At 39.5% G+C, this 26,887-nt stretch overlaps 1 protein-coding gene across 1 annotated transcript in view; it reads right to left on the reverse strand.

The window, feature by feature from the left end:
- The window catches only part of LOC136874993 (uncharacterized), a 30,798-nt gene extending 4,178 nt beyond the window's left edge, over positions 1-26,620 (reverse strand). Inside the window, exons 1-2 of the mRNA XM_067148703.2 lie at positions 26,487-26,620; positions 13,885-14,074 (exon numbers count right to left, since the gene is read on the reverse strand). Coding sequence (XP_067004804.2) covers positions 13,885-14,074; positions 26,487-26,606 — 310 coding nt within the window. The 5' untranslated portion in view covers positions 26,607-26,620. The remainder of the gene's footprint in view (positions 1-13,884; positions 14,075-26,486) is intronic.
- Between the last annotated feature and the right edge of the window lie 267 nt (positions 26,621-26,887).

Genomic DNA, 26,887 nt, shown 5'->3' on the forward strand with positions numbered 1-26,887 from the left:
TGAACTAGGGTAAAGGCACTTGGCTGGAAATTTTTGGAGGTGTAGGTGGGAAATGGCATAAAACAATACACTCGACAGTCGAAGACTGGGCTCGAAACCACAATTTTTCGAATCTAGCCTGGTTCCATAGCCCCAGCGAGTTCACACACGTGGCCCATCCGCTCGGTGGATGTCTGAAACCATTGCCTCCCAGGCAAGGATCTAAAGAGTACCGTGTTGAAGCTTTTGATATCTATCCACCGAAATGTTTTCTATCGCTATACTGCGACAGGGCTTTTGCTGTTTCGTTGTAGAAAAAATGTATTTAAAGCGGTTTCGTGCAGTTTTACATGTGTTTATTCATTCTGCGAAGTCACATTGATTCAAACCCAGGTAAGTGAGTATTTCTCAAATTGTCCTTTGTCCGTCGAAGTGACCGAAGAAAATCAAATTGTGTTCAAGTACATAGTTTCTTACTGTGGATTTATTGATATTCGCTGCATTATTTTCTTCATATTCTGTAAATTCGCCACCATATGTCTACAACGAAACAGCGAAAGCCCTGTCGCAGTATAGCGATAGAAAACATTTCGGTGTAGCGAGCTATAAACATAAAATTATTGTCATGTGAAGCACCTTGTCATTCACAATGCTTAACCCTTACCTGGTACGGGTTCACTTTTGTATCATAAATGGTACGACACGGTCCCAGTACAAATATTGAATTTAAATACAAAAATAATTATATTTTATTAAAATACAAATTCATTTATCTCAACACACTGTTTACATCAGAAATAAACAACTTTCAAATATTCTTAAATTTGTTAAACCAATTAATGACTGATTACTTTGTTTGCATACATTTTCAAAGGACTGGTGTTGCCTTTACAAGATATTAGAATCCTTCCGTATTGACAATTTTCACTTTACAAAGGTGAAAAGTGAGTGTATCCTCCTAATTCAATACATCATATATTCCATCATTAGACGGAGTAAACAAATTCAAACATTTTTCGGCTCATTTGAGCCATCTTCAGTGAAAAATGAGGGGAGTTGAAATAATTTACATAACACAAGTTAAAAAATGCCAAAAAATCATAATTAACAAATTAAAAAAAAGAGAGCCTAGACGGAAACAAAATAAACACAAATATACAATATTTACATCATTATGTGGAGGAAAAAACAACTCACTGCGATAAAATTCAGTGAAACAGGTGTTAAAGCAAAAACAATAATTGAAACTAAAAACTTATTGTCACATCAAAATGGAATGGAACGATTAAGTACAGTATTTAAACGATAAAATATAATGAATTGTAAAAATACTCTTCATGAAATGAGTGACATCGGACATTGTATATTTTGTTTTTATTATTGTAGAATTATTTTATTTATTTATTTATTTATTTATTTATTTGTTTATTTATTTATTTATTTATTTATTAATGTCTTCTGTACATGCCGGGGCTCAGGCTATGAAGCCTGTTATTATGCCAAAGCAAATAATTATGAACCTGCATAAACATAATATACTGAACATTATAACTACTTAAAATCAAAAAAGTTTATTATAATTTAAAGTTAATGTGAAATGTAACTTGAATGAAATGTAACTTGAATGAAATGTAAAACATCATAAAAGTCATTTTAACATTTTAAATTATTTTATAATATTTACTATTATTAAGATTATATCTCGAAAAATATAAACTATAATGTTTCTAACCTAACATTGACATTTTATTCATTTAACTTAATAATCTAAAATTTAAAGGTGCTTCTAAGAGTAAATTAATCTGAGTGTACATAAAATTTCCAGCAAATTCTTCTTAATAGCTTTAGGTTGCTTATGTCACTAATTTCAACCGGGAGAGAATTCCAGGAACGTATGGTCCCCGGTACAAACGACTTGTTATACGTACTACTGTGATGAGTGGGGAAGGACAGCAGGTTCGTACTGATGACCTTGAGTGTGTTTTACCTGAGGGAGAGAGGTAGTTGAAATCTATTCTCAGATAATGTGGTTTACCTGTTCGCAGTATTTTGTGAAGGAGAGAAACAGCATGATACTTACATCTATCACATAATCTTAACCAGGACAGCTGATGGAGGAATGGGCTGATGTGGGAATGGAGCGAAACATTTAGAATGAATCGAATGCAGGCATTATGCGCCCGTTGAAGTTTAGAACTAAGTGAACAACTTATGTTATTATAGACTATATCACCATAATAAAATATTGGTAGTATTAGTCCTTGAACGAGCAGTTTCCTGGTTTTGACAGGTAGAAAATCCCTCAGTTTGTATAGTGAGTGCAATGAACCGAATACACGTTGACAAATTTTTGTTACGTGCTCTGACCAACTTAATTACTTATTAAAATTATTCCAAGGTTCTTAATGTAGTCTTTCATTGCTATAGGTGTTTCATTGATCTTGACAACCGGTACTTTGATGCTTTCTAATTTGGCATGTGCTTTTTTAGATCCTATTATGATGGCTTGCAATTTTAATGGGTTTACTTTCAGGCAGTGGCTACTAGTCCATTCGTTAATGTTAAATAGGTCTTCGTTTAATTGCATGGTTGCTTCTTGTATGTCATTCGGCTTGGTATGAATATACACTGACTGACAGAGCAAATGCAACACCAAGAAGGAGTGGTCAGAACTTTATGCCAATTGCAGGGTAGACTGACGTCACTGAGGTATGCTCATGATGTGAAATGCGCCGCTGTGCTGCGCACGTAGCGAACGATAAATGGGACACGGCGTTGGCGAATGGCCCACTTCGTACCGTGATTTCTCAGCCGACAGTCATTGTAGAACGTGTTGTCGTGTGCCACAGGACACGTGTATAGCTAAGAATGCCAGCCCGCCGTCAACGGAGGCATTTCCAGCAGACAGATGACTTTACGAGGGGTATGGTGATCGGGCTGAGAAGGGCAGGTTGGTCGCTTCGTCAAATCGCAGCCGATACCCATAGGGACGTGTCCACGGTGTAGCGCCTGTGGCGAAGATGGTTGGCGCAGGGACATGTGGCACGTGCGAGGGGTCCAGGCGCAGCCCGAGTGACGTCAGCACGCGAGGATCGGCGCATCCGCCGCCAAGCGGTGGCAGCCCCGCACGCCACGTCAACCGCCATAATTCAGCATGTGCAAGACACCCTGGCTGTTCCAATATCGACCAGAACAATTTCCCGTCGATTGGTTGAAGGAGGCCTGTACTCCCGGCGTCCGCTCAGAAGACTACCATTGACTCCACAGCATAGTCGTGCACGCCTGGCATGCTGCCGGGCTAGAGCGACTTGGATGAGGGAATGGCGGAACGTCGTGTTCTCCGATGAGTCACGCTTCTGTTCTGTCAGTGATAGTCACCGCAGACGAGTGTGGCGTCGGCGTGGAGAAAGGTCAAATCCGGCAGTAACTGTGGAGCGCCCTACCGCTAGACAACGCGGCATCATGGTTTGGGGTGCTATTGCGTATGATTCCACGTCACCTCTAGTGCGTATTCAAGGCACGTTAAATGCCCACCGCTACGTGCAGCATGTGCTGCGGCCGGTGACACTCCCGTACCTTCAGGGGCTGCCCAATGCTCTGTTTCAGCAAGATAATGCCCGCCCACACACTGCTCGCATCTCCCAACAGGCTCTACGAGGTGTACAGATGCTTCCGTGGCCAGCGTACTCTCCGGATCTCTCACCAATCGAACACGTGTGGGATTTCATTGGAGGCCGTTTGCAAACTCTGCCCCAGCCTCGTACGGACGACCAACTGTGGCAAATGGTTGACAGAGAATGGAGAACCATCCCTCAGAACACCATCCGCACTCTTATTGACTCTGTACCTCGACGTGTTTCTGCGTGCATCGCCGCTCGCGGTGGTCCTACATCCTACTGAGTCGATGCCGTGCGCATTGTGTAACCTGCATATCGGTTTGAAATAAACATCAATTATTCGTCCGTGCCGTCTCTGTTTTTTCCCCAACTTTCATCCCTTCCGAACCACTCATTCTTGGTGTTGCATTTGCTCTGTCAGTCAGTGTACAATTGGTTGTCGTCGGCATATAAGTGATATTTACAGTTCGTCAGTTGTTCTGATAGGTCATTCATATATAGGGAGAACAGAAGTGGTGATAACACCCCACCCTGTGCTACCCCCATCTCATTATTTCGCCACCTAGACATATTGTCTCCCACTGATACACATTGTTTACGTCTACTGAGATAGGAAGGTACCCAGCTTAATACATTATTAGGAAATTTCATCATTTCTAATTTAGCTAGTAAAATGACTTTATCTACGCAATCAAATGCCTTTGTAAGGTCGAGGAGAATAAGAATTGTCATTTGTCCGTTATCCATTGCTAGCTGAATGTCGTTAGTTACTTTTACTAATGCTGTGCTGGTACTGTAGCTCAATCTAAACCCTGATTGATATCTGTCGATGTAAGAGATAGTCTGTCCTTTGTTTGTGTACTAGTTTCTCCAGTACTTTTCCTAGTACAGGGAGGATACTAATAGGGCGGTAATCGTCAAGGGTTGTGGGGGTACTGTTTTCCGGCAAGGGTCGGATGATTGCATTTTTCCAGTTCTCAGGAAAGATTCCCGTCATAAGAGATGTGTTAATCATATGCATTATTGTAGGAAGAATGATGTCTAGAATTCTTCTTAAAAGGTACAGGTTTATTCCGTCGTGTCCAGTAGACTTTGATTTTATGTCATGTCTCAATGTAAATGTCACCTGGTGTCACGTGAGAGAAGTAGAATGTTTCACCCCCATGCTTTCCCTTTGAAGATATTCTGTCAATAGTGGCTCTCTTGGTATTTCCGTTCGTCTGGACGTTTCTTGAGCTAAAATACTCATTCAGATCATCCAAAGGTACATTACAGTTACTGTCCTTTGTCTTCGTTTTACTTAGACCCATATCGCGGAGAGTCTTCCATGCAACAGCAGATTCATGTGTATTTAAAATTTCGTACGAGTAGCGTATTTTAGCGTTTCTTATCATCTGCATGGTTTTATTTCGAAATATTTTATAATTCTCAAAATTTTCCTGCGCTGGATGTTTCACATAGTAACTAGAGGCTGAGTCCCTGTCTTTCGTTTTATCACGAATTTCTTGATTGAGCCAAGGGTTAGAGGGTCGCTTTACTCGAGCAGTACGTAATGGGGCATGTCTTATATAAAGTTAAGAGAAGTTCGTTAAAATGAGATACTTTGTCGTCGATGTCCTTTATATACTGAATTGTGTGCCATGGTGTGCTCAGAGCATCCTCAATGAGAGCTTCATCGTTCAAAATTTTGAAATCCCTGTATTTGATTATCTTAGGCCTGTATTTTGGACATTTTAAAGAGTATGCAGCGTAAATCATATCATGGCGCGAAAGGCCTGACACAGGCATCTGTCCATGTGTTAATATAGGTCATTATTGTTTGCAATGATTAGGTCGAGGAGTGTGTGCGAGGTTGCAACATGGTGTGCGGGTTGTAAGGGCAGAATTTTCATATTAATGGATTCACACATGCATGTTAGTCGCCTAGTCTCAGTGGTTTCATTTGTCAGGTCAGTGTTGAAGTCTCCCATTAAAATCATATGTTCATACCTGGATATTAAATTCTGTAGCGCTTCTTCTAGATCTGTGATGTTTCCAGTCTTCGGTGGGCGGTACACTACACGGAGTAAACATTTCGTACCATGAACTTCAATTTACACGAAGAAGAACTCCGGTCTGTGAGAGTATTCACTTGGCGATTTAAATATTACCTTATATTTCAAATCATCACGTATAAATATTCCGACTCCGCCTCCAGGCTTTCCCTCTCTGTCGTTCTTAATTAAAGTGTATCCACTCATTTTAACCAGTGCTATAGGGATAGACTGACGCAGCCATGACTCTGAAATCATTATAGCATGCAGATTACAGGTTGAAAATATTTCGGAGAATTCTGATAAATGTGGGACAATGTATTGATATGTGCTATTTGTAAGGAAGTAAGGCAGGGCGCAAGAATGTATTTGCGACGGTTAGCAGTATTCTGCGAGGGGGCTGGCACGACGGGGGAATGACCTAAAAGTGGTGAAAGGAGGCTGAAATTAGAGACATTTGTTTCTGGTTGCTTAAAGCTTCCTACTTGAGAGTTAAATTATGACAACTGATAGTAAGAAGTAACTACTACAACTATAAGATTAGCACCCAATCAAAACTACAACTATGTGGAAAATTAACTTAAGTGAACTAAAATAACTATGGCGGTCCTTATGTTACAGAGAGTCTGCTCGTGACTAGCGAATACTGTTCAATTCTGAACGAATAGTTATGGCTATTTTACGGTTCCCTTGTTTTACATATATGATCCCATCTCTAGACCATACGTTCTGGACGGTAAATTTTGCGACTGCGTCCTGAAGAAGTCGGAGTCTTGCTGGAGTTAGGTCCTCGCGGATGGTTTTATTCGAGCCCTTAAGTTTCTTTTTGTTTGTGAACATAGCATTTCTCTTACGGTATGACATAAACTTGACGATTATAGGTCGCGGACGCCCGTTCTGGGTTTTCCCCAACCCTGTGAGATCTATCAATATCATCCTCACAAAGACTGACCCCGATTTCTTTCACAATCTCAAGAACTAAATTGTCAGTGTTCTCGTTCGCAGTTTCAGGTATACTGAACACACGTAGGCACTGCCTTCTCTGATACTGTTCTAAACAGTCAGTTTTATCCTGCAGTTCAGTTTTAAATCACTGATTGTTTTGTCCCGCTCTTCCAGAACCCTACTAAGTTCTTCAATTACACTGATATTCAAATTAATAGTTTCTTTTAATTGATCAACAACTGACTTTGTTACCTGCCCTGGATAAGGTTGGCAAGCGTGCCAAGTGCCTCCTTGCTGCTCAGCGCTTCCTGTACGGCCTGCTTAACTATGGCTTCCATTCTCGCTTGCTTCACCTTGCGTGGCATTATTAATTTATTTGATTTCTTGCCTTTTGCTTTCGCCAATCACTTCACTAACACTCACTCAGAAACTCTGCACTGGTAGAGATAATGTTATACACTCTGAGCTGCCACACTACGAATATTCACCTGATAAATTCACGTTCGCCACGACCCTCGTATTCTGCGTCTGTGCACTGTCCGCCATTGATTTCAATTAATCGTGATTTTATCAAGGAATAATAAATAGTTTTTTCAACCTTTCTTTGCTTGTAATTTTGCCGGAAAAAGATTGTATCCTAAATTTCCCTCCGTTCATTTATGCCTTTAAGTTAGTTTAGTGTTATACTTAGATCTTATGTCGCGAACGAACCATGGCCGTGGAGGGCCGTTGATTTGATTCTTTGGAAAGTAGGAGTGCAGTTGATCCTTGCACGGTCGAAAGAGCTTTTGTTCACCCATCACTTTGAATTTTATTTTTCTTCGCTTTTGTAGACGAGGTGACATTTTCTCTAGACTTAAAAGGTCCTATACCATCGAACGCCTTGGCGTATGGTGCTATATGGCGGTAGACCGATATTATGGGGACAATGATTCTGTCGTATGGTTCTATGGGGTACTGGCGTGGGTGGTATAGTTGCAGTACATTACCATGGAAACAGTTGTACAATAACATGTACGAAATGATGCCCGCAACATTCAGGAGTGCGAAAAATATTGCCATTGGTCACGTAGCAATTGTTCGACTCGTAGAATATTTAGAGGATTTCTCATTCAGTGAGTCGACTCCTCCCTTTGTGTAATCATAGAAAGCAATAATCTGTTCTTTCCCAGTTGTAAGATCCACTGTACTTCTCTATATTGATGCATGGATGAAACCATAATCATAGCTTTCCCTTTCTTTGGGACGTACAATAGAAGGGTAATGTCATTTGTATATCCATATACAGATGAGTCTACAGTTCTTCCCAACAAATATTCCAGCTGAACGAAGGGGCAGTGGGGAAAATGTTTTGAATAGTACAAATTGTAATATTCCCTTCGAGACGTTCCGCAAGTTAGTTCTATCTGTAGTCGATCAGCAACTGTTGCGTCTCCCTGAACATTCTCCAAACTCTGGAGACATCACTATGAATCACTCCATTACGAGGGGTGAAATCCACTTCTTGTACATATTACTAAATCACTGTCACTGTTATAATTCGGTAAGTAGCATAAATGAGTACTCTTCCCTTATTTATCTCAGCACTTGACTTGTTGTCTATACGCCACCAACCGTACGAGTGATTGTGTTAAACTGACAACTCCCATCGGGCAAATTTCGAACCTGATACGTGTTTAGCGTCACATAGTGTAAACATATATGTATGTATGTATGTATGACGTGTATGGGTGAAATCGTACTATGCAAACAAGTCGGAAGCAGTGGAAGTATAAGCCCTTTATCTAGGTCACAATTTGCTTTTACCCATGCAAATGAAACATTAGAGTCTGGTGAGATATGGAACGAGCACCATCTGTAGCAAAGATGTTACATCATATGTTGTACTTGGATCAAGTTTGACCGATGTACGCCTCCAACTCCTATCCGTGGTCAGATGACTGTTCTGGTATACAGCATTTGATGTATAGCTTTTCAGTCTATCAAACACACAAGTTAAAATATAATATACATAACACTATAATAAGCCTGTAAAAATACACAGTATTAAAGAAAGAACGACATGTTTCGTTCTAAAAGAAAATCCTCAGATGTTATCAGATCACTTTGAAACTTGTGCATGAATATATGTGTGTTCAGTCCTCAGTCTGAAGGCTGGTTGGATCCTCAATAGCTCCACCATTAGCCATCATGGATGGCCTAGGCATCACTTAAGCGATGTACAAGGGAAGTTATTAGTGAGGTAGTTTCCCGTTGCTTTCCTCACTGAGCCACACGTTGCTGTTAAATATCAATCTGCCAAGCCAACTAAAACGCATGTACCAACGACCCTGTGAGATATATTTTCACACTGTTCTTAGCAGGCACTGGCTGCACCCATGTGCATATACACTGTGTTGCGAGAAATCATGGTAAGGCACTTAGTGTGATATTAATAACGATTAGCTCCTCTTATAGCCATCAAAACGGCAACAATACGGCGAGGCATTGACTCTAAAAGGTGTTGGCGTCGTTCTGAATGAATCTGGATCCACGCATCTTGCTCTGCTACCCACAAATATACTTGTGTAGTTGGTGCGAGGTTCGTGGAGCGTTCATCAGCATCGACAGCTTCCCATAAGTGCTCTTTCGGATTAAGATCGGGGAATGTGGAGGGCCTATCCATGGTCGTAACTTTACTAGAGAGCACCTCCAACCACCTACGTGCCACCACAGAGCGAAGACATGGCGCATTGTCCTGTTGAAGTATGGCGTCACTGTACTCTAGGGCCAGAAAGGGATGCAGATTGTTTGAAAAAATGTCAACAAAACGTTCACATGTCAGCGCTCTCTGAAGCCGGACAATGAGGCCTCACTGCGACCATGAGAACGCCGGCCAGAGTAGAACGAAGCCATCTCCCGCCTGGATATAACCTTGTTGAAACGCACGAACCATAGCTTCATGGGGCATACTCCATGCTCTCACGGGCCAATCAGCTCGATGCAACTGGAACCGGATTTCAAAGGACCATACAACACGCCGCCACTGCTCCATGGTCCATTGCCGATGTTCGCGGGCCCATGCACTCCTTTGAGCTCTCTGTCTAGTTGTCAGAAAAGGGACACGAGTTGATCGTCGGCTGCTGAAGCCTATGCGGTGCAGTTGCCTCCTTACAGTCCTGGTAGAAATTGGTTCCTGACTCCCAACATTCAACTGGGCGGTGATTTGCCTCACAGTAGCCCTCCGAGCGTCCAGTATAGTTCTGCGGAAGCGACGTGATATCCGTTCGTTGAACACTTGTGGTCTTCCCGTGTGGTGATTTACGCCGGTAGTAACATTTTCTCTGCGATATTGAAGATCCACCCACGACATTGTTGACCTCGGAATCCCAAATTCGTGTGTAATCTTTGCAATCCTAATACCAGTGTGCCGTGTGCTGATGATCATCCCACGTTCAAGGTCGGTTAACTGGCGACGTTTTGCCATCTTCACGACACAGGTGTCCGTGACAGACCGCTCAGCTACGCCGCAGCTAGCCGCAACACTCAGGGATGAGACACCTCTTCCCGTGACTTTTGGCCACTAAGTGCATGTACTACGTACAATATTATTTACTAGTCAATGATTATGAATTGGCGATATTATGAAAACACATGTAAAAATAAAGAATGCATTATTGCTCTACTGTCACTTCAGCAAATCGCGGAAATTTTATGGTAAATCTTATCTTAGCTGCTATCGTCGTTTATCATCCACAACCGTGTCTGGATTACGGAAGATAACGGACGGCATCATCTATGTACTTAAGTACAGAGGTAATCTTCCAGGAATTACTACAAATGTGGGTGATGGCTTTGTATTAGTGGATGATAATGCTGGTGCCTATCGATCCTTAGTGATCAATCAGTTCCTTGACGTACAGGGAATTGTACGTTTGGCATAGCTGACATGGCAATCTTTGAACATGTATGTCGTGATTTTACGAGAGCAATCGCCCACCATTCCAATCCTCCTCTCAACACTCAGCAACTGAATAAATCTGCTATCAAAGTGTGAGGTTTCCTGCCACAAATATTCGGTGTTGTGTATTCCTCGCCATGTCCGAACACTACTCGGTGGGTGAGGTGGCTATTATCGCGTTGCTGTCTCATATTAACGTCCAAAATCCTACATTATCAATTCTGTGCTTTTCTTGCGTTTTCGGTGACTTTGCACGGCTGACTGAATGTCTTTTTATTCGTAATGTTTAACGTACGCACATTCACGTAGCAAAAAATAAGTGCACTAAAACAGAATGAATATTATACCCTTAGAACGCTGTACACTATATAATATATCTCGTAAAACCATTACATTCCTTCCGTTATAATAAAATTTCATATAGTATTTCAATCTAATGGTAAAGTATTAAATTGACATAACGTGATTTTCAAAATCGTATAATATCCAAAGGTGTTTTTCAGCAAAACGTGGATTTCAGGGTCACTAAATGACATAACATATTTTCCTTTGTTTTCCAACATTCAATTCTTAAATTGTTTTAATTTCCTTGGTTTCTGATGCATTCAAATGCTAAACTAGTTACCATTTTTTATTTTCTTGCCTGTTTGCTATAAACTGTTTTCTTGTTCATCTTGTAAAATGTTATGCAATGAACAATACAGTACAATTGCAACTGTCCTGTCAATTACCCCATGACTGTAATTGCTCCACCTCACAACGCAAGAGAATTAAATGCAGCACTTAAAAGAGGAATAGCATGCAACCACCTGTTTTGCCACAGATCAGTGCGACGGCGTCTTAATTCTCGAAATGCCCCTTTGAGAGGTTTGGCCAACCTTAGCTGTTTATTGTGAATTGCTCGTGTAATGTATCATACGGTATACAGAATCTGAGGATCCACTCATATGTTTCTAAGAAGATATGTTAACAGATCATACGTTGCCATACACAATGATGGATTTTTCGTGCTGTAAGGCCAATCTGAAGAAGTGAGACGTGCTCGATAGCTGTGATGTGCTCTGAGACTGTGACAGTTCACTGGTATATGGTCTTCTCCTTTGTGAAGTATGCACGTTAAAGAGATGATCTGACAGATACAAACAATAAAGCCAAACAAACTTACTGGCAAAATATTATTTTATCCCGACAAGGAAAATGAATGAATGAATGAATGAATTAATTAATTAATTAATTAGAAATTCAGTGATAAATACGTTAATCTTTCTACCCCCTCAAGAATATTAATATCACTCACAAAATTGTGTAGGAGGTTCGTTTCCTGTTGATAATTAATAAAATGTCTGCAATCACAAAATCCGGAGTGTTACAACCCTGAAATTCCTCGGCCAGCAAACGTCATCTGCTCATATCGAGTGACTGCACATTACACCGTAGCACGCAGTTAGCCTGATATAACTTCTAGATGGTCATTCCTCGCTTTCTAGACTTCGGCCTTCACGTCATCCTCGGATAGCACTGCAATTGTCTCACGTAGACTGTGCAAACAGCCCTCCGATTCAGGATAATATCCTCGTGGATGGCCGAGGACATCCATGTAAGACACATGCTTGTAGGGCTAGATCACGCAGATGGCTGAAAAATCTTAACAATCCTTTACTTATTGTGCGTTATATTTCTTATGAGAGTATGAATTCTTCTGATACGATAGATTAATTTATATTCTTTCTCCCTTAACCTATCTCACGTCAAAAACGCTGTACCTGGGGCTTCGGACACACAGTTCGCAGTAGAACGGTTGGTCTACGTCGACCACTGTAGGGTCTATCATCCAAATGTAGGGAACGTCTACATGTAACAACGCGGAAATTGAGATGTTCCTAAATGTGTCAGGAGCTGCAGACGAACTGGGATCTAAATTATCTGAAGCGTTACGTAATGACTCTGAACATTGCTCAGGGTGCAAACACCTCCACCACATAAACATCAAGTGTATTGAAATTCATAGCAAAGGAATGACCATGCTACACTAATAACGAATTTGTGGACATTCTGCTCATATTCGTAGAGCATCATCGCACTGAACAAACTGTTGCGCATTTTATTCACGAAGAGTGGGACAGGCGGTATCCAGATCTTAGTATATTCCAGAATATAGAGAAGAGATCACTCCAGCGTGGAAAGCATAAGTCGGCAACTCGCCCAATGGGAACTCAGTAATGGGATCTGAAGGAAGTAAATATCAAGAGACAATCTGTTTCTGTAGAATTCCATTCAAGCGCTAGTGCTGTGACACGCATACTGGGAATACATTGCGTTATACTATTTGAAATTATTAAACTTAATCTGCACTAGCAGACATTCAAACGGCTCACACACTGACTACCTACAACAGGTAACAAACCCATCGGGAGGAAGTTTGAGAGACTCTTGCCGAACAGGAGAATAGCACACACCTCAACATAAATCACACTGTTATTTAAATAACCTACGTATTTATATATTTCGACTTTCCCCTACTGGGGACTGCCCCCCAGGACAAAGGTTTCACATTTGACATACTGTATGTTTTCGCATTTAAAATTTGTAAAATTTGGTTCTTCATGATTTTGACGGATTATTTCAAGGCAGTTAATGAAATTTCTTTTATTAATGCCTGATTGTGTTTAAATGATTTGCAGAACTGGAGGAGAAAAAGAGGAATGCTTCCTCTAACGTCAATCATTAATTCTATAACTTCGATTCCATTTAGTCTTGTGCTGTTTGGCTTCCCATGTACGCTTGATGACTTGGACAATGAGTTATTTGTCAAGAAGTATTCTATAGGCAGCCGGGTGTTTATTCAGGAACGAGGGTTAAATTAATCCCAGAGATCGACTGGTCTACATAATACGCTGTAAAAATTATCACCGAATCACCTAATTTAAACCTCATGGACTTTTTATGTTGATATTTGTGCCATCGAATTTATGCAGAATTGCTGGCAAATAGAGATGACCTTTTACATAAGCTCCCTGCAGCAACTCCTACACTAGAAATGTTAAGAAGAGAATGAGATGAGTGTCATTTACTGTGCTGAAATGTTCAACATGTATAAATAATAAGATTTTCCATTCTCTTTCCTTTCCATATAGATGCGTCTCGTAGACGAGGCATACGAAATTACAGATTGAGTTGTTCCTGGAAGAGGTGGCAACCCAACGTACTTTGAGCACTCAACTTAAATTCGAGGTAGGTCACGAATGTTAGATAACGTTTGAGGCCTCTGCACGCCTCACCCGGTCACCTACAGACGACAGACATATCTCATAATGCCCAGGATAGAAGTTTTCAACTCTATGTTGTGACCACGATTTACATTCGTACTAACCTGCCATTTGCAATGTCCCAGCATTCTCAGCGTCTTCTGTTGTGTATTCCTGGCGTAGGCTTGTTTCATTGAGAACTAAACTTATAGCTACGGTAGTTTCATCGACTTTGTGAAGGAGTATACGTAAACATGTGCTTTTGTCCATGGGTACATGGCGGTTTGACTTACCGCAAAACCAATCACCACACACCTGAAAAGATAAAAACGATTATTGTAATTCAAAGGAGAGTAATCACTGAGCTTTAATTTTACTATGAAAAGTATACTAGGGATTTATCATAATGTTCCAGAATTCTGTCACTGATTTATTTATACAGCATATCGATGGCTTAATTAGAAAACCTCGTATCTCCCAATACCTTTTCTGTCATTTATTTCCCTTAAAACTAGTCACGCCTCCTAGCCTCTTATGGATGTGTAGTCCATCAGAAAAAATTTCAGTACACTTTCCTGTACCGATGTGTAAAGGAAAACGATCCTTGCCGTATCGTACTGTAGGAATGTATGTTAGCGTGACGTATTTACGCACTCCATTTTCCTTTACACATTACCATGGAAAAATGAACACAAAGAAAATTGTTGTGCTGGACTACATATCGATATGTGACTGGGTGGCGTGACAACTTTTAAGGTAAATAATGGTTATGATGAGCATTGCGAGATACGAGGTTTTCTAATTAAGTAGTTGATATGTACCTGACTAGTTGCACCATCCTCCACTAAAAATGTGGATATATATTAGATACAAGTTATTGTGGCAGCTTCGGTAATTTTTAGGAAGCAAATACAATAAAATAAAATGGAGTTCAACTGCACCTTACACGGCGGAATTCATAAACCAGCGTTCTGTATAAATCTCATTAACACACAGCGAACAATTTTTGGAACAGTGCACAGAATCGCCAAGAACTTTGCATTTAACTTTTATATATTTGAAAACGATTTTGATCTGCTTAATGTCGTTCCGCTGGAATACGGGATTCCTTCAAAGAAATTTTATATTATTAAGGACAAGTATAAGGAATACTTGTTAACTACTTCACGAGGGAAATATATCCGTGTATTTTTCGAACAGAAGGGAAATAAAAGAACTCTGCATGTTACCACCAATTTTCAATCTATTTTACCTTCACGGTATACTGAGACTAGCAGAAAGAGAAATATACGGTGGAAAATTGGGGAGAGACTTTGAGACCTACTAATGTCAGCCGTTTGTCACGAAACATGATAGACATTCTACATGGGCTTCTGTATTACAATTCTTTAATGATTATTAAAGCCCGGATTTGGGTGCAGTAACAGATTAGATTGCAAACTAATTTGGTTAGTAGGAAGTGAGGGCCACCTGCTGTTCAATAATGTAGCAAGAGTAACAAACTTATAGGGGTTCTGATGGGCGGTACCCCTAATGTTTATGCAATCCCCACAACATAGTCGTTGTGAAGGTAGACTATACTTGCTACTCGCTTCAGGAAGTTTGAATTCTAACCTATTAATGCATTAGAATCCGGGCTCTAATGGTTATAATCCTGTACAGGTTATTATTAATGCCATGGATGCATAGTATGACGCTCAGATTCAATTGAGGTTATTTTTAAATCCGTAGCGACTTCGCGTCTCGCTCTGCGAAGTGTATCTAAGCATTTGTAACAAATGACAGAAAGTGGTTCATGGGATTAAAGCTAGAATACGTAAGTCGGTAAATAGCCATCGAGATACGCACGGCGGAATTACAGAAGGTAAATTAGCCACATCGCGAGATATGCTGAATTTGTCCGACAATGTTGTCCGCTGAAGCCACCCGAAGATAAATGGGCCTTGTGGCACTAAAGCACAGGTGCTATTGACGCTCTGATCCCGGTCGATGATTTCGTTAAACGAAGCAGTGTACACCATACATTTCATGTAAATGTCCAGCGGGTTAGGATCAGGAGACCGGGCAGGCCAGCGCAAAGGACCTCCAAAATTGGAAGATATTGCAGAGAAACTAGCGTAAATGCAAATTTAAATGCATTGGAGACATATCACGCATGTACCACATGGCGCAGAGAAGTGCTGGGGGCATATAGGCCTATTCCAGTAGCGTTGATGGCGCGTGCATCAAGATCGTGTTATACGCTGCTCCATACGAGAGTCGAGGTAACATGGGTAGTTGTACATTCATAGTTCTGCAGCTTCCAAATCCACACGCACCTGAGGAGCTGCCTCTTCCACATAGATGTGTTGGAGAATAACTACACATGACGTCATAATCCAAAGTATCTCAACCTCACAGAGTCACTAATGTCATAGGCTTAAGTTAGAATTTTACCATAACCTCACATACTCGTAATAGACTCCCTCACTAACTCTAACCTAATAGTATTACTCTAAACAAACTGGCTCGGGGTCAACAATCCCGCCTAAATACACAGGTTGAAGTTCGACACCTGTCGTCGAAGTTGCTACACAATATATCAGTAATCATATCTATCTCATATTTTAAGGATTAAGCATAAATGGAAAATTAAGGTACCTTTTATGGACTTTTCAGCAAGTTTTATAATTTTGACAGTTGGTACTGTGCCATTTCACTGTTCCCAACAAGATCTAATTGGAACGAAAATGGAGTTCAAGTCATCAAAACGCCAACAGTAAAGCGTCAGAGCACTACTATGGGCCGAAGGAGTAATGTTTTCGTCAGGCGCTTGATGAGAAAGGAGCACAGAAGGCGGTCGTAAAAAATGTGAGAAGATTGTTAAGAATTATTATTAAAAATTAACATTCGATACACACATAAGGAGAACATCACGGACGCAGTCAAGAGGAAGGAAAGCAGTGTTTTAACAAAATACTGGACATTAAATAGAGAAGAACCTTTGTCCACAAGCTGTTTTACGAAATATTAGTGCTCAAGAATACTTCACTCCGTAAAATTGAAGTGTACTTTCGGAATATAAAAACTTCAGCACTACTACGTCACGAGATCTACCTAAGACGACGTGATAGCCGATGTAATTAATTCCGAGAGGCTACAAAGCTGTCATATTGACAGAGCGAGAGAGAGAAGAAGAATATATATTACCATAATTCAATTGGAATATTCATATACGCATTACAAACTTTAGAATAAACCCAAGATTAATTTCCTAAAGAGCATTATTCTTATATCATATTCAAATTGTAGAAAAACATATCCATAAGACGACGACATTAACCAAGTTGACGTCTTGTTTTGTTCCGATTGCTCGAGAGACCAGCGCCATGATGCACTAAGGAAATGGTGGCGGAGCTACCTAGATTATGGCGACACGAGATGACGATTTCAGCCCATGAGGACCGATAACCGGCCGAGACAATCCCAGGTGTTCCCAAACAGATGAGGGAAATGCCGTGGACCAAGCCCGCATGTCCATATACCCGGACATGAGATGGCAACGGGGGATCCAGAGAAAAGATAAGTCCCTTTAAGTCATTAATAAACGGAAATTTATATATATTTTTTAAAGTGCTATTTTAATCGATGCCAGTGAAGCGATAACATATGAGAAGACGAAATCAATATAGTAAGGTTAAAGGTCGATAGGTATTCATCGGACCTAAACGTCAAATTTTTATGTAGGATGCGGTTTAACCAGTGATAGTTGGTTAACCCGGTCATAATGCTGTCAATGTTACATGAAAGCAAGGTAAATTTTCTCTCTAAGGTGAATTCTATACGACGTTGCGATAAACACTAAGCTTAAGTGACAGCTCATGACATCAAATAACAGTGGAAATGAGATCGTATGTAGCATATGTTGGCTAAATAGTAGGGTATGGTGATATTTTACAAAATTGTTAAAAAATTGATACTATGACGGAGTAATCAAGTAAAGGGTCAATGATGACAGTAAGATTTCCGTCAAGTTGGAATGATTTAACGCGTTTATTGTAACGTGAAATGTCATAAGAGATGAATAATGCGAAGTGACGGTTTTTATATGTGAATAATGGTTTGAGGGTATGATGATTAATGTTGGTGATGATTATTGTCTCACCGCAAGTGAAGTCATAGTTTATTTTAATAATGATAGTATTTCAAGTTACGTATTTTTGAGATGATCCTTGATCCTTGAACAAGTCATATGTAGCGTAGGATACGATCGCAGTAACGTCCGTATGGTGATCCTATTTAAGTTGTAGATCATCAGATAATTCCTGATGAGGAAAATGATATGGAATTAACCTACATCCATGTGTTTCTTCTGATCATAAGAATTCTCATACAGATTAGGGAAGCTTTGAAGTTTATTCCACACCATCATCCGATATCAGTGGTGACTTCTTTTCACAGCTGAGGGTTGTTAATAATAAATAGAGTCTTCTTACAAGCTAGACCACTTGATTACAGTATGATTTGATTGAATGATGGTTAGATATACATGATAACATACTTTCATGGCATAGATATGCACTTGAATTAATTAATGCTCCGAAATAGGAGAACAATTTGTGTAGTTTTCAGGCCTAAAATTTGATCATACTATTTTAAAAGATATAATGACTTAATGGGTTATCTTTGCCTCTGCGAGAAGAGAAACCAAGAAGTTTGAAAGCGTGTTTGAAAAGTGTGATGCATTTTAAGTGTTAAAAGAAAAACAAATTTCTGAGGACAATTTCTCACGTCAATCCTGTTGTTGTATTTGAGCACGAATAGCTTCAATAGAGCAAAAATACTTTATTGTAAGGAATTAACGAATACTAGATAAAAGTAAGTAGGAGTTTCGGAGTAATTTCATACATGAATTTGTAAGAAAAAAGTTTTTATTCTAATTTATTTCACTTGTAACTAAGTATGGAAGCTGCGTCCAACATTTAAAGACTCTCAATCTACGATATTGTAAATATTGTGATTCTACATAACTTTCATTCAGTCAATTAGATGCATCTAATGTTTTTTAATCTAATGTTTTCCAACCTAATGATATGTAATTTAATGTTTCCATTCTAATTTTTCCGATTTAAGTTTTTTTAATAGTTTCAACTTAACACTTCCAAAGTGATTCCCAGATATTTCAAGGTTTCTTAGTCACCTTTTTCTAATAGGAATTCATGACAATTATTTGCGTCAGACCTTCCTTGATTTTTAATAAACAATGCATGGTGAAACTTAGCCATTTCTTTTATTGACTTATAGAATAAGTATTTAGATGTAAGTGAGAGCTATTTGGTAATTTCGCGAGCCGAAGGTGGAAACTAACTAAATACGGGTAGGAGACGTTTAAATTGAAGTGGGAATTCATCTTTATTTATATCACGATCTTACGTGATCAAAGTAAACTTCCCCGAAACCACCTAATATCAAGCTAACAAATGTTATTCACATACAACAGCACAAGTTCACTTATCCCAGATGTACACAGACTGAAATATGTAACGAACAGCCGGAATTTTAAGAATTTTACATCACAGCAATCAATTGTAAGATATTTTTAACTTATCTCATGTATCACTACAGTAATTGTATTTTATAATGTGTTAAAATGTGTTTTAGATGTTTTAGGAATATATATAAAGTTTAATTTGTACTTAAGGCTGATATTGGCACATAGATGCCGAAACTAGTACCATTTGACCATTTGACATGTGACTGATTCACAATAAAATGTCATTGTATTGAATAGGTGGATCTTGAAAGAATTTAATTTAATTTTACTGTAATCCCACTTCAATACGGAACCAATCAAATTCATAACTATATCATGCGGGTATGTATCGGAGATTCCCAAATCTCTTCGCCCAAAATGTAAGACTTTCATTGGTAGTCTAATCAACACTCTTCGGAAAACTGGAAAGATAAAGCAATTAACAGACAGGTTAGATAACTCAAAGCTTTTAATTTTAGCACTTCAGAAAACTAAATACAAGCGTGAAAATCATTTTGACTCAAGAAATTATAGAATTTACAAAGGCAAACCGGCAAACTTCCTTTATAAGGAGACATTCCAATTCGGTACTGGGTTCGCTGTAAGAAGAAATGTTATTAATTCAATACTTAACTTTTCTTCACCTTCTGAAAGCATTTCAACATTATCCACTAAATAAGGAAAAAAACCTTATACATTGACTAGCTGATATACCCGTACTTTGGTACGGAATACTAATTTTATACATAATTCTAGGTTAGGTAGTGAACACGTTGTGAGTAAGATTGCATTAAATTACACAGCTCTTAACTTACCCTAGAAACGCGACGGGGAAGTATTCAAACGTCCTTACTCATGTGAAGACTGCCTACCATCAGACACAATCAAGTTGGGGAGTTTTCATCATAATGCCAGACACTCACTCTCCACCTGCATTTTTACATCCTCAGAAAGTCTGTCTCAGTGGTTTTCCCAACTGAATTCAACATAGGTCATTACAATGACGCCAGCAGGAATGCCGTGATTAAAAAATGCTATCATATGAAATGCTCTATCACATGAATAACCACACTTTTCTCACTTTTAACGAACAGTACTACGCTGCCGATCTGACAGTCCAAAGTTACAAAGCTGGAATGATCAGGCCGCAGACAGCCGTGAGTCGTGAAAATTCTTTCATTACGGGGCGGGGGGCTGGGAGGAGGAGAGAATAGTGTATATTCCCAGGGCAAAATCTATGACCTTTTACTTACCTGTTTAATAGGAGTACCCGATGAGTCGGAAAATCTCAGTTCACTACACTGGCGGGGAATGGGGGAACTATCTGTCTTGGAGGCAAATTTTTCATCCAAGCCAGTGAAAAAACACGCTCTTAGTTGCTAATATGGAACAAAATAAATGTAAAACTCTACTAAACTAAAGAGGAAGAAGCTTTTCTTAAGAAACGGCTCTTTTCAAGGTTGAATTTTGAGTTATTTAGTGAATTGTGCTGCTATAATAAGGAATAGTCCGAAATTGCACTTCTACACGAGGTTTTAAGTGAGGCTGTGCCAAAAATCCGCTAAGTTTGTACACTGATCATTTCAATAAGCAAACCAGAGGAGGGATCGAATAGCTGCAATACGATGATGAACCAGTGTTTTACGTCTCAGCGGTATCAGAAAATGTATGAACATTAGGAATGGCATGCTAATGAATAAAGTTACCTAACTCCCAGCTATTTCCCGCCAATATTCAGACAGGCTGTTATATTCGGTACGCAGCAGTAATCCCATCTATCGGAGATGAGTGGCAGCAATAGAGACAAAGAATATCACAACAAACATTGGTCAATCTAGTGTTATTGTTGATCATTTTTTTGAGTTTTCGGTATTGTAGGTCTTCACATTTAATTTTCTTCCGACTCTGAAATACCACTCTTATTATGGTGGGTACGGTAAAACTGAATAGAACATAAATGATCGGGAAGTGTATTCCCTTTTATTATGTAGTATTTTCGATAGGACCAATAACATAGATATTTGAAAATTAAATTTTAGGCGCCTTTCCCTGAACTACCATTTCATCCAGGGTGAATAAAATTATTTACATCCTAGACTGTAGTTTCTTATTCCGGGACTCTATATTCCGAATTTGATTCAATTCTGTTTACCCATTTTCTCGTGGCTCGGCGTTGATATGACATATGATCAAATATACTTATGATAAAAAAATACGAATTTATTAATATCTCTGTTATCATAGCCGGTACTGTAAGACATACATGATCGGAAATTTAATTCTATATAAAATTTCGTTATGTAGTATTTATCGATAGGATCAATAATAACATAAATGTTTGAGAATTAAATTTTAGGCTTTCCCCTAAACTACCATTTCACTCAGCGTGAATAAAATGATTTATTGCCTAGATTGTGGCGGCTTATTTTCCGAAATCACATAACGATTTTCATTAAATTATCCTCAGCCGTTTTGTCGTGATGCGCGTATATACTGACAGACAGACAGACAGACAGACAGACAGACAGACAGACAGACAGACAGACAGACAGACAGACAGACAGACAGACAGACAGACAGACAGACAGACAGACAGACAGACAGACAGACAGACAAACAGACAGACAGACAGACAGACAGATAGACAGACATACAGACAGACAGACAGACAGACAGACAGACAGACAGACAGAAATTACGGAAAAGTGAAAAGTGAATTTCCTTATTACTGTGGACAAGACCGATACAGAAATATCATTATTTTTAAATTCGGAGTAATGTACTGACAAAACTCTTATTATATATATACATTAATGCGCATGCTCCCACCAATAACTACAAGATCCACAAATGATGGAAAAATTCTGGTAATTGCTATAAGAAACAACAGCCATAAGACCAAACAACACATAAAAATTCTTTTATATTTTAATGCCCAAATTGCTAGAGAAAAGAAATTCAGGACCATTGTAGAACTATCCCAGCGCTCAATAGGAATGGTAAAAATGAAGAAAGTTGAATGGACTTTTCCAAATGTTGATCTCAAATTAATGTAAACACACTTCCGGGCGCTTCCACACAAGAAAGGTACCTGGAGATCACCAGATATTCACTTGGGAGAATTTCGAGTAGACATGTGACTATTTCCAAGTACAATAGAAAAGAAATTATGAATGTTAAAGTTAAAAAATGAATCATTGACTCTGACCACTATCTATCCTTAAACAAGGTAAAATTCCACCCAAACAGGTCCAAACCAAGAATAACAAAAACCCTGCACGTCAATCTGGAATTTATTTAACAGAACACCAGTACTTTCATTGAAAATGTCCCTACTCACAATCCTTCGAACTGGGTAGGACTCAAAGACATACATTTGAAGGCTTCTCAAAATGTTGGCACACTATCCAGGAAACGCAAACGTAGGTGGTGGAATGAAAACTGCGACAAGGCCATAAATTTTAGAATTAAAGCCTGGCAGAAATGGAATTCTCATAAAATTGAACTAACCTGGCGAGAATTCTCCAAAATACAAGTATAAAAATCATCAGGTCTAAGAAACGCAAATATGATCACTACAGATGGCAGAAATTGAACAAGATTTTACACACAAAAATTCACGTAACTTCTACAAAACTTTCCGAGAAGAATGAGTAAATTATCAGGCACCTGGTCTTTGCTTCAAACGCCCGGATGGGGCATTAGAAACGAATAATCAAGAAAATTGCAAACTTCTAGCAGTGTTTTTCAAGGATCCTTTACATTGTGAATCCCCTAAAGAACAACTGAGCTTCGAAACACCCTCATGTAATCAAGTTTCAGAACCCCCAACATTGGGATAATTCAAAGAAATCATTCATGGTCTCGAAAATTGCAAAGCCCTACGGGAGGATGGCATAATTGCTGAAATTCTGAAGATAGAATGTGAGAGCGTAGCCCGGAAAATCTACTTGATTCTTGAAAACATGCAACACTGAAGAAATCCATGAAGATTGGAAGTGTGTGCTAATCCATCCACTAAAAAGGATAGGGGATAAAACAACATCAATAATTATAGAGAAATTAGCGTGATACCAGTTTCTTTCAAATTTTTCCAAGGCACTTACCTCTAGACTTGAGAAACAAAAAGACCGCCAAATTGGTGAATACCAGGCAGGGTTCCGAAAAGGGAAATCTTTTATAGAACATTTTTAAATCCTAAAACTTTCCTACAAATACGCAAAACCAGACAGTCACTACTTTTGTGCGTTGTAGATTTTAAGAAATTCATATGACTCTATAGACCGTCAAACACAACACATTTCAAGTGGCTAATAATACAAGGGCATTAATCAGAATAACATAAATTGGCACTCCTTCAAAAGTGAAATTCCAAGGTGAAATATCTGAGCCTTTTACTATTAACACCGGGGTCCATCAAGGAGATGGATTATCTCCGTTACTGTTCAGTCTCGTACTTGAGAAAGTAATCAGAACCTGGGAGAAGGAAATTGAAGGAATAACCCTTGGCAGACTGCTTAAAGATAGAATTCACTTGCACTCTCTGGCCTTTGCGGATAACATAGCTATCTTTTCCAATAACAGGCAAGAAGCAATACATTCCGTTGAAAAATTAAATGAAATTGCCATGAAAACGGCCTTTAGATCTAGTGTGAGAAAACTCAATAGATGGAAGGAGCTTCACGATACTTAGATGGAAAACCTGTGATAAATAAATTTGGCAAAATCGTTCTGGTGTCCAATTCAAATATTTGGGAAGATATATTCAGCCCTCTGGTTTAAACCGCGAAACAAATACCGGTAATGAATTTCCAAATCACAGAAAACGTACAGGGTCACTTGTGACAGGTACAATAAAATAATTATAAATGTATCGGAAAATCAAAAACTTTGAGTTTACTATGCAGTAATCAATCTTGAAGCGTTATATGCTTCAGAAACATTAATCATTGCTGGCGGGTCTCTAACCAATGACATAGAGAAACAGCAAAGGACAATTTTAAGAAAAATGTTTGGCCCAGTTTGTATAGAGGAAATGTAGAGAAAAATTCTTTCCAGGAAATATATTTTTATTCTGAAAAATTATCTCACTTTTCGGAAAAGACGATCGAAATTTTATGGATACATTATCAGAATGAACAGTAACAGACTAACTAAAAGAATTCTCAACCTGGAATTAAAAACAGATCTTCAGGAAATCTCGGACGACATTCTACAGGAGAGATGTAAATTCTGAACCAAAATCGACAATGACCATTTCGAATACAAACGCAACACCAAAGCCACTATAATTTGTACAGAAGGACGAAGGAAGCAGCTCAGTGAGAGGATGAGAGAATTTTGGAGAAGAAGAAGGCCAACATATCAACTATGCTGGTGCAATCGAGCTCCTAAGAAGGCTATAACAATGTAAATAATAATAATAATAATAATAATAATAATAATAATAATAATAATAATAATAATAATAATACCGGGCGAGTTGGCCGTGCGGTTAGGAGTACGCAACTGTGTGCTTGCACCCGGGAGATAGTGGGTTCAAACCCCACAGTCGAAAGCCCTGAACATGGTTTGCCGTGGTTTCCCATTATCACACCAGACAAATGCTGGGGCTGTACCTTAATTAAGGTCACGGCCGCTTCCTTCCCACACCTAGCCCTTTCCTGTCCCATCGTCACCATAATACCTACCTGTGATAAGAGTAATAAGAGTAATAATAATAATAATAATAATAAATATAATAATAATAATAAATATAATAATAATTGCTTACGGTACTTTTAAAGTAATTTCTCCTTGATAAGCCCTTTACAGATATTTGAACAACGAACATTCGCCATTATGTCGCACTATAGTGACGTACTCTAACGGTGAACCGGGAAACTCTGAATCTAGAATAATGGAAACCTACGTGTATCGATGTACAAGATAAGTATAAACATTAAAATAGGCATGAATTAATGTACTTCGAGTGACCATAAAAAAATAATATTCTTTAAAGAGGAAACTTACTACTCCAATAGTCCCTACACTAATGAAAATCAACAATCTCCCCGAGGGGCCAAATTGGGAGGGGGGGGATCAAAATTGGATCTCAGAAGAAAGACAGCCTTTCTTTCTTCTTAAACGCTTAATATTAAAAAAAATACTTTTGAAATGCACAACGGCCGAAGTATTGTTACGTGACAGCCCTGTGGTAGTACCTCTCCGTGCTTCGTAGAATGGCCTAGTCAGTCACACACGACCGGGGAGCTTCCAGTTTGCCTGGGGTTGGGAATGGATGGGCTTCCCGTGTATACTTCTCTATGTTTGGTTTCCTGATGCGTTTCTCCGATGTGCAGCGAGAATTTTCCGACTCCAGCCACATCGACAATATTCTGGTTCACATCACTAAAGCTATAAAAAGGAGGCTAGCCGCGAACAGTCAGTCAGTGTTGGACTTGAAGTCGGAGTCAGACTCCGTGTTTTGGGGTTCTGTGGCCGGGGTAAGGGTGACAGCTGTGCCGGCTGTCGTTAGTGTCCCACAGCAGTCTGAACGAGGAGTTGTTGTTACGTTGGAGTATCAAGTGAGTAGCTGTTGGCTGTTGGCTTCCTCCGGAGTCAGCGTGTCGTAGGGTGCGTAGCGGACTACGGTGTGTACTGCCTTAGAGTACTGTGTGTGTGTGTACCTCTGTGGTCTGAGGACCGTCGCAGAGTCAGCGACCGGAGCCGCTATCGTGAGTGAAATCGGAACAATATCAGTGGTCGTTGTCGAGAAGAGCATTATCACTGTTTTTTTCTCAGTGAATTGCTGGACTGTCTATGGAGTCGAACCAAGGAACAATCAGCGTGTGTTGTGTGGCCAGTAGGCTTGTGTTCAAAGATAGCGGTCCGCATGCAGCTGTTGTGTGGGGTGACTGGACTTGTGAGCACAAGTGCAAGGCCTCTCAATCAGTATTAGCGACTCTCGGGTAATAACGACGGGCCCAACCCCAACCGCCCGCTGTGTGATGAGAAGAGAGACTTGTAAGTAGCCAGTAATTATTAAGTATGGTCGTTCATGGTTGAATATAACTGTGTATGTGTGTGTTCATTTATTGGCCCAGAAATTCCTTGGAGCGATGGAACAGGCGGTGCTTAATTCGCAACAGTATGGTTAAAATGTTACGGACGTAATCGACGTGAAGAATTCGCAACACAGTCTGAAATTTAATATGAGGAAATAAAAGTACTTACCTGATTGAGATGAATATTACTTAGTGCTCGCAGGTTTGTGCATTCCCCAGTTGGAGCACTGACAGCGCCTGTGCTGAGCAGACCAAACAGGAACAATTGAACGTAGCAGCACGGAGACATGATCGGGCACTGACTGCAGTTACCAGCTTTCTCTTTTTATATGGCCTTTTATGTGATACAGAGGGCATTCGCTAGGTCATCAGATTAAATCAATGTCACTGTTATTCTGACACTTACTCTCAGAATGATAAGGCACGCGTTAGGCGATATTTTTCCTGCTTGCATTTACTTGTGCTCCTGGCGAGGATAAGCATCGTTCCTTATTCTGCAGCTCAAAATACCTGTGATTTGTGACTTGCCGTTGAAATCGTAACTCCTTTTAATTAAGTAGTTGGATATTA

This window comes from Anabrus simplex, chromosome 5 (genome assembly GCF_040414725.1).
Source record: "Anabrus simplex isolate iqAnaSimp1 chromosome 5, ASM4041472v1, whole genome shotgun sequence".
NCBI lineage: Eukaryota > Metazoa > Arthropoda > Insecta > Orthoptera > Tettigoniidae > Anabrus > Anabrus simplex.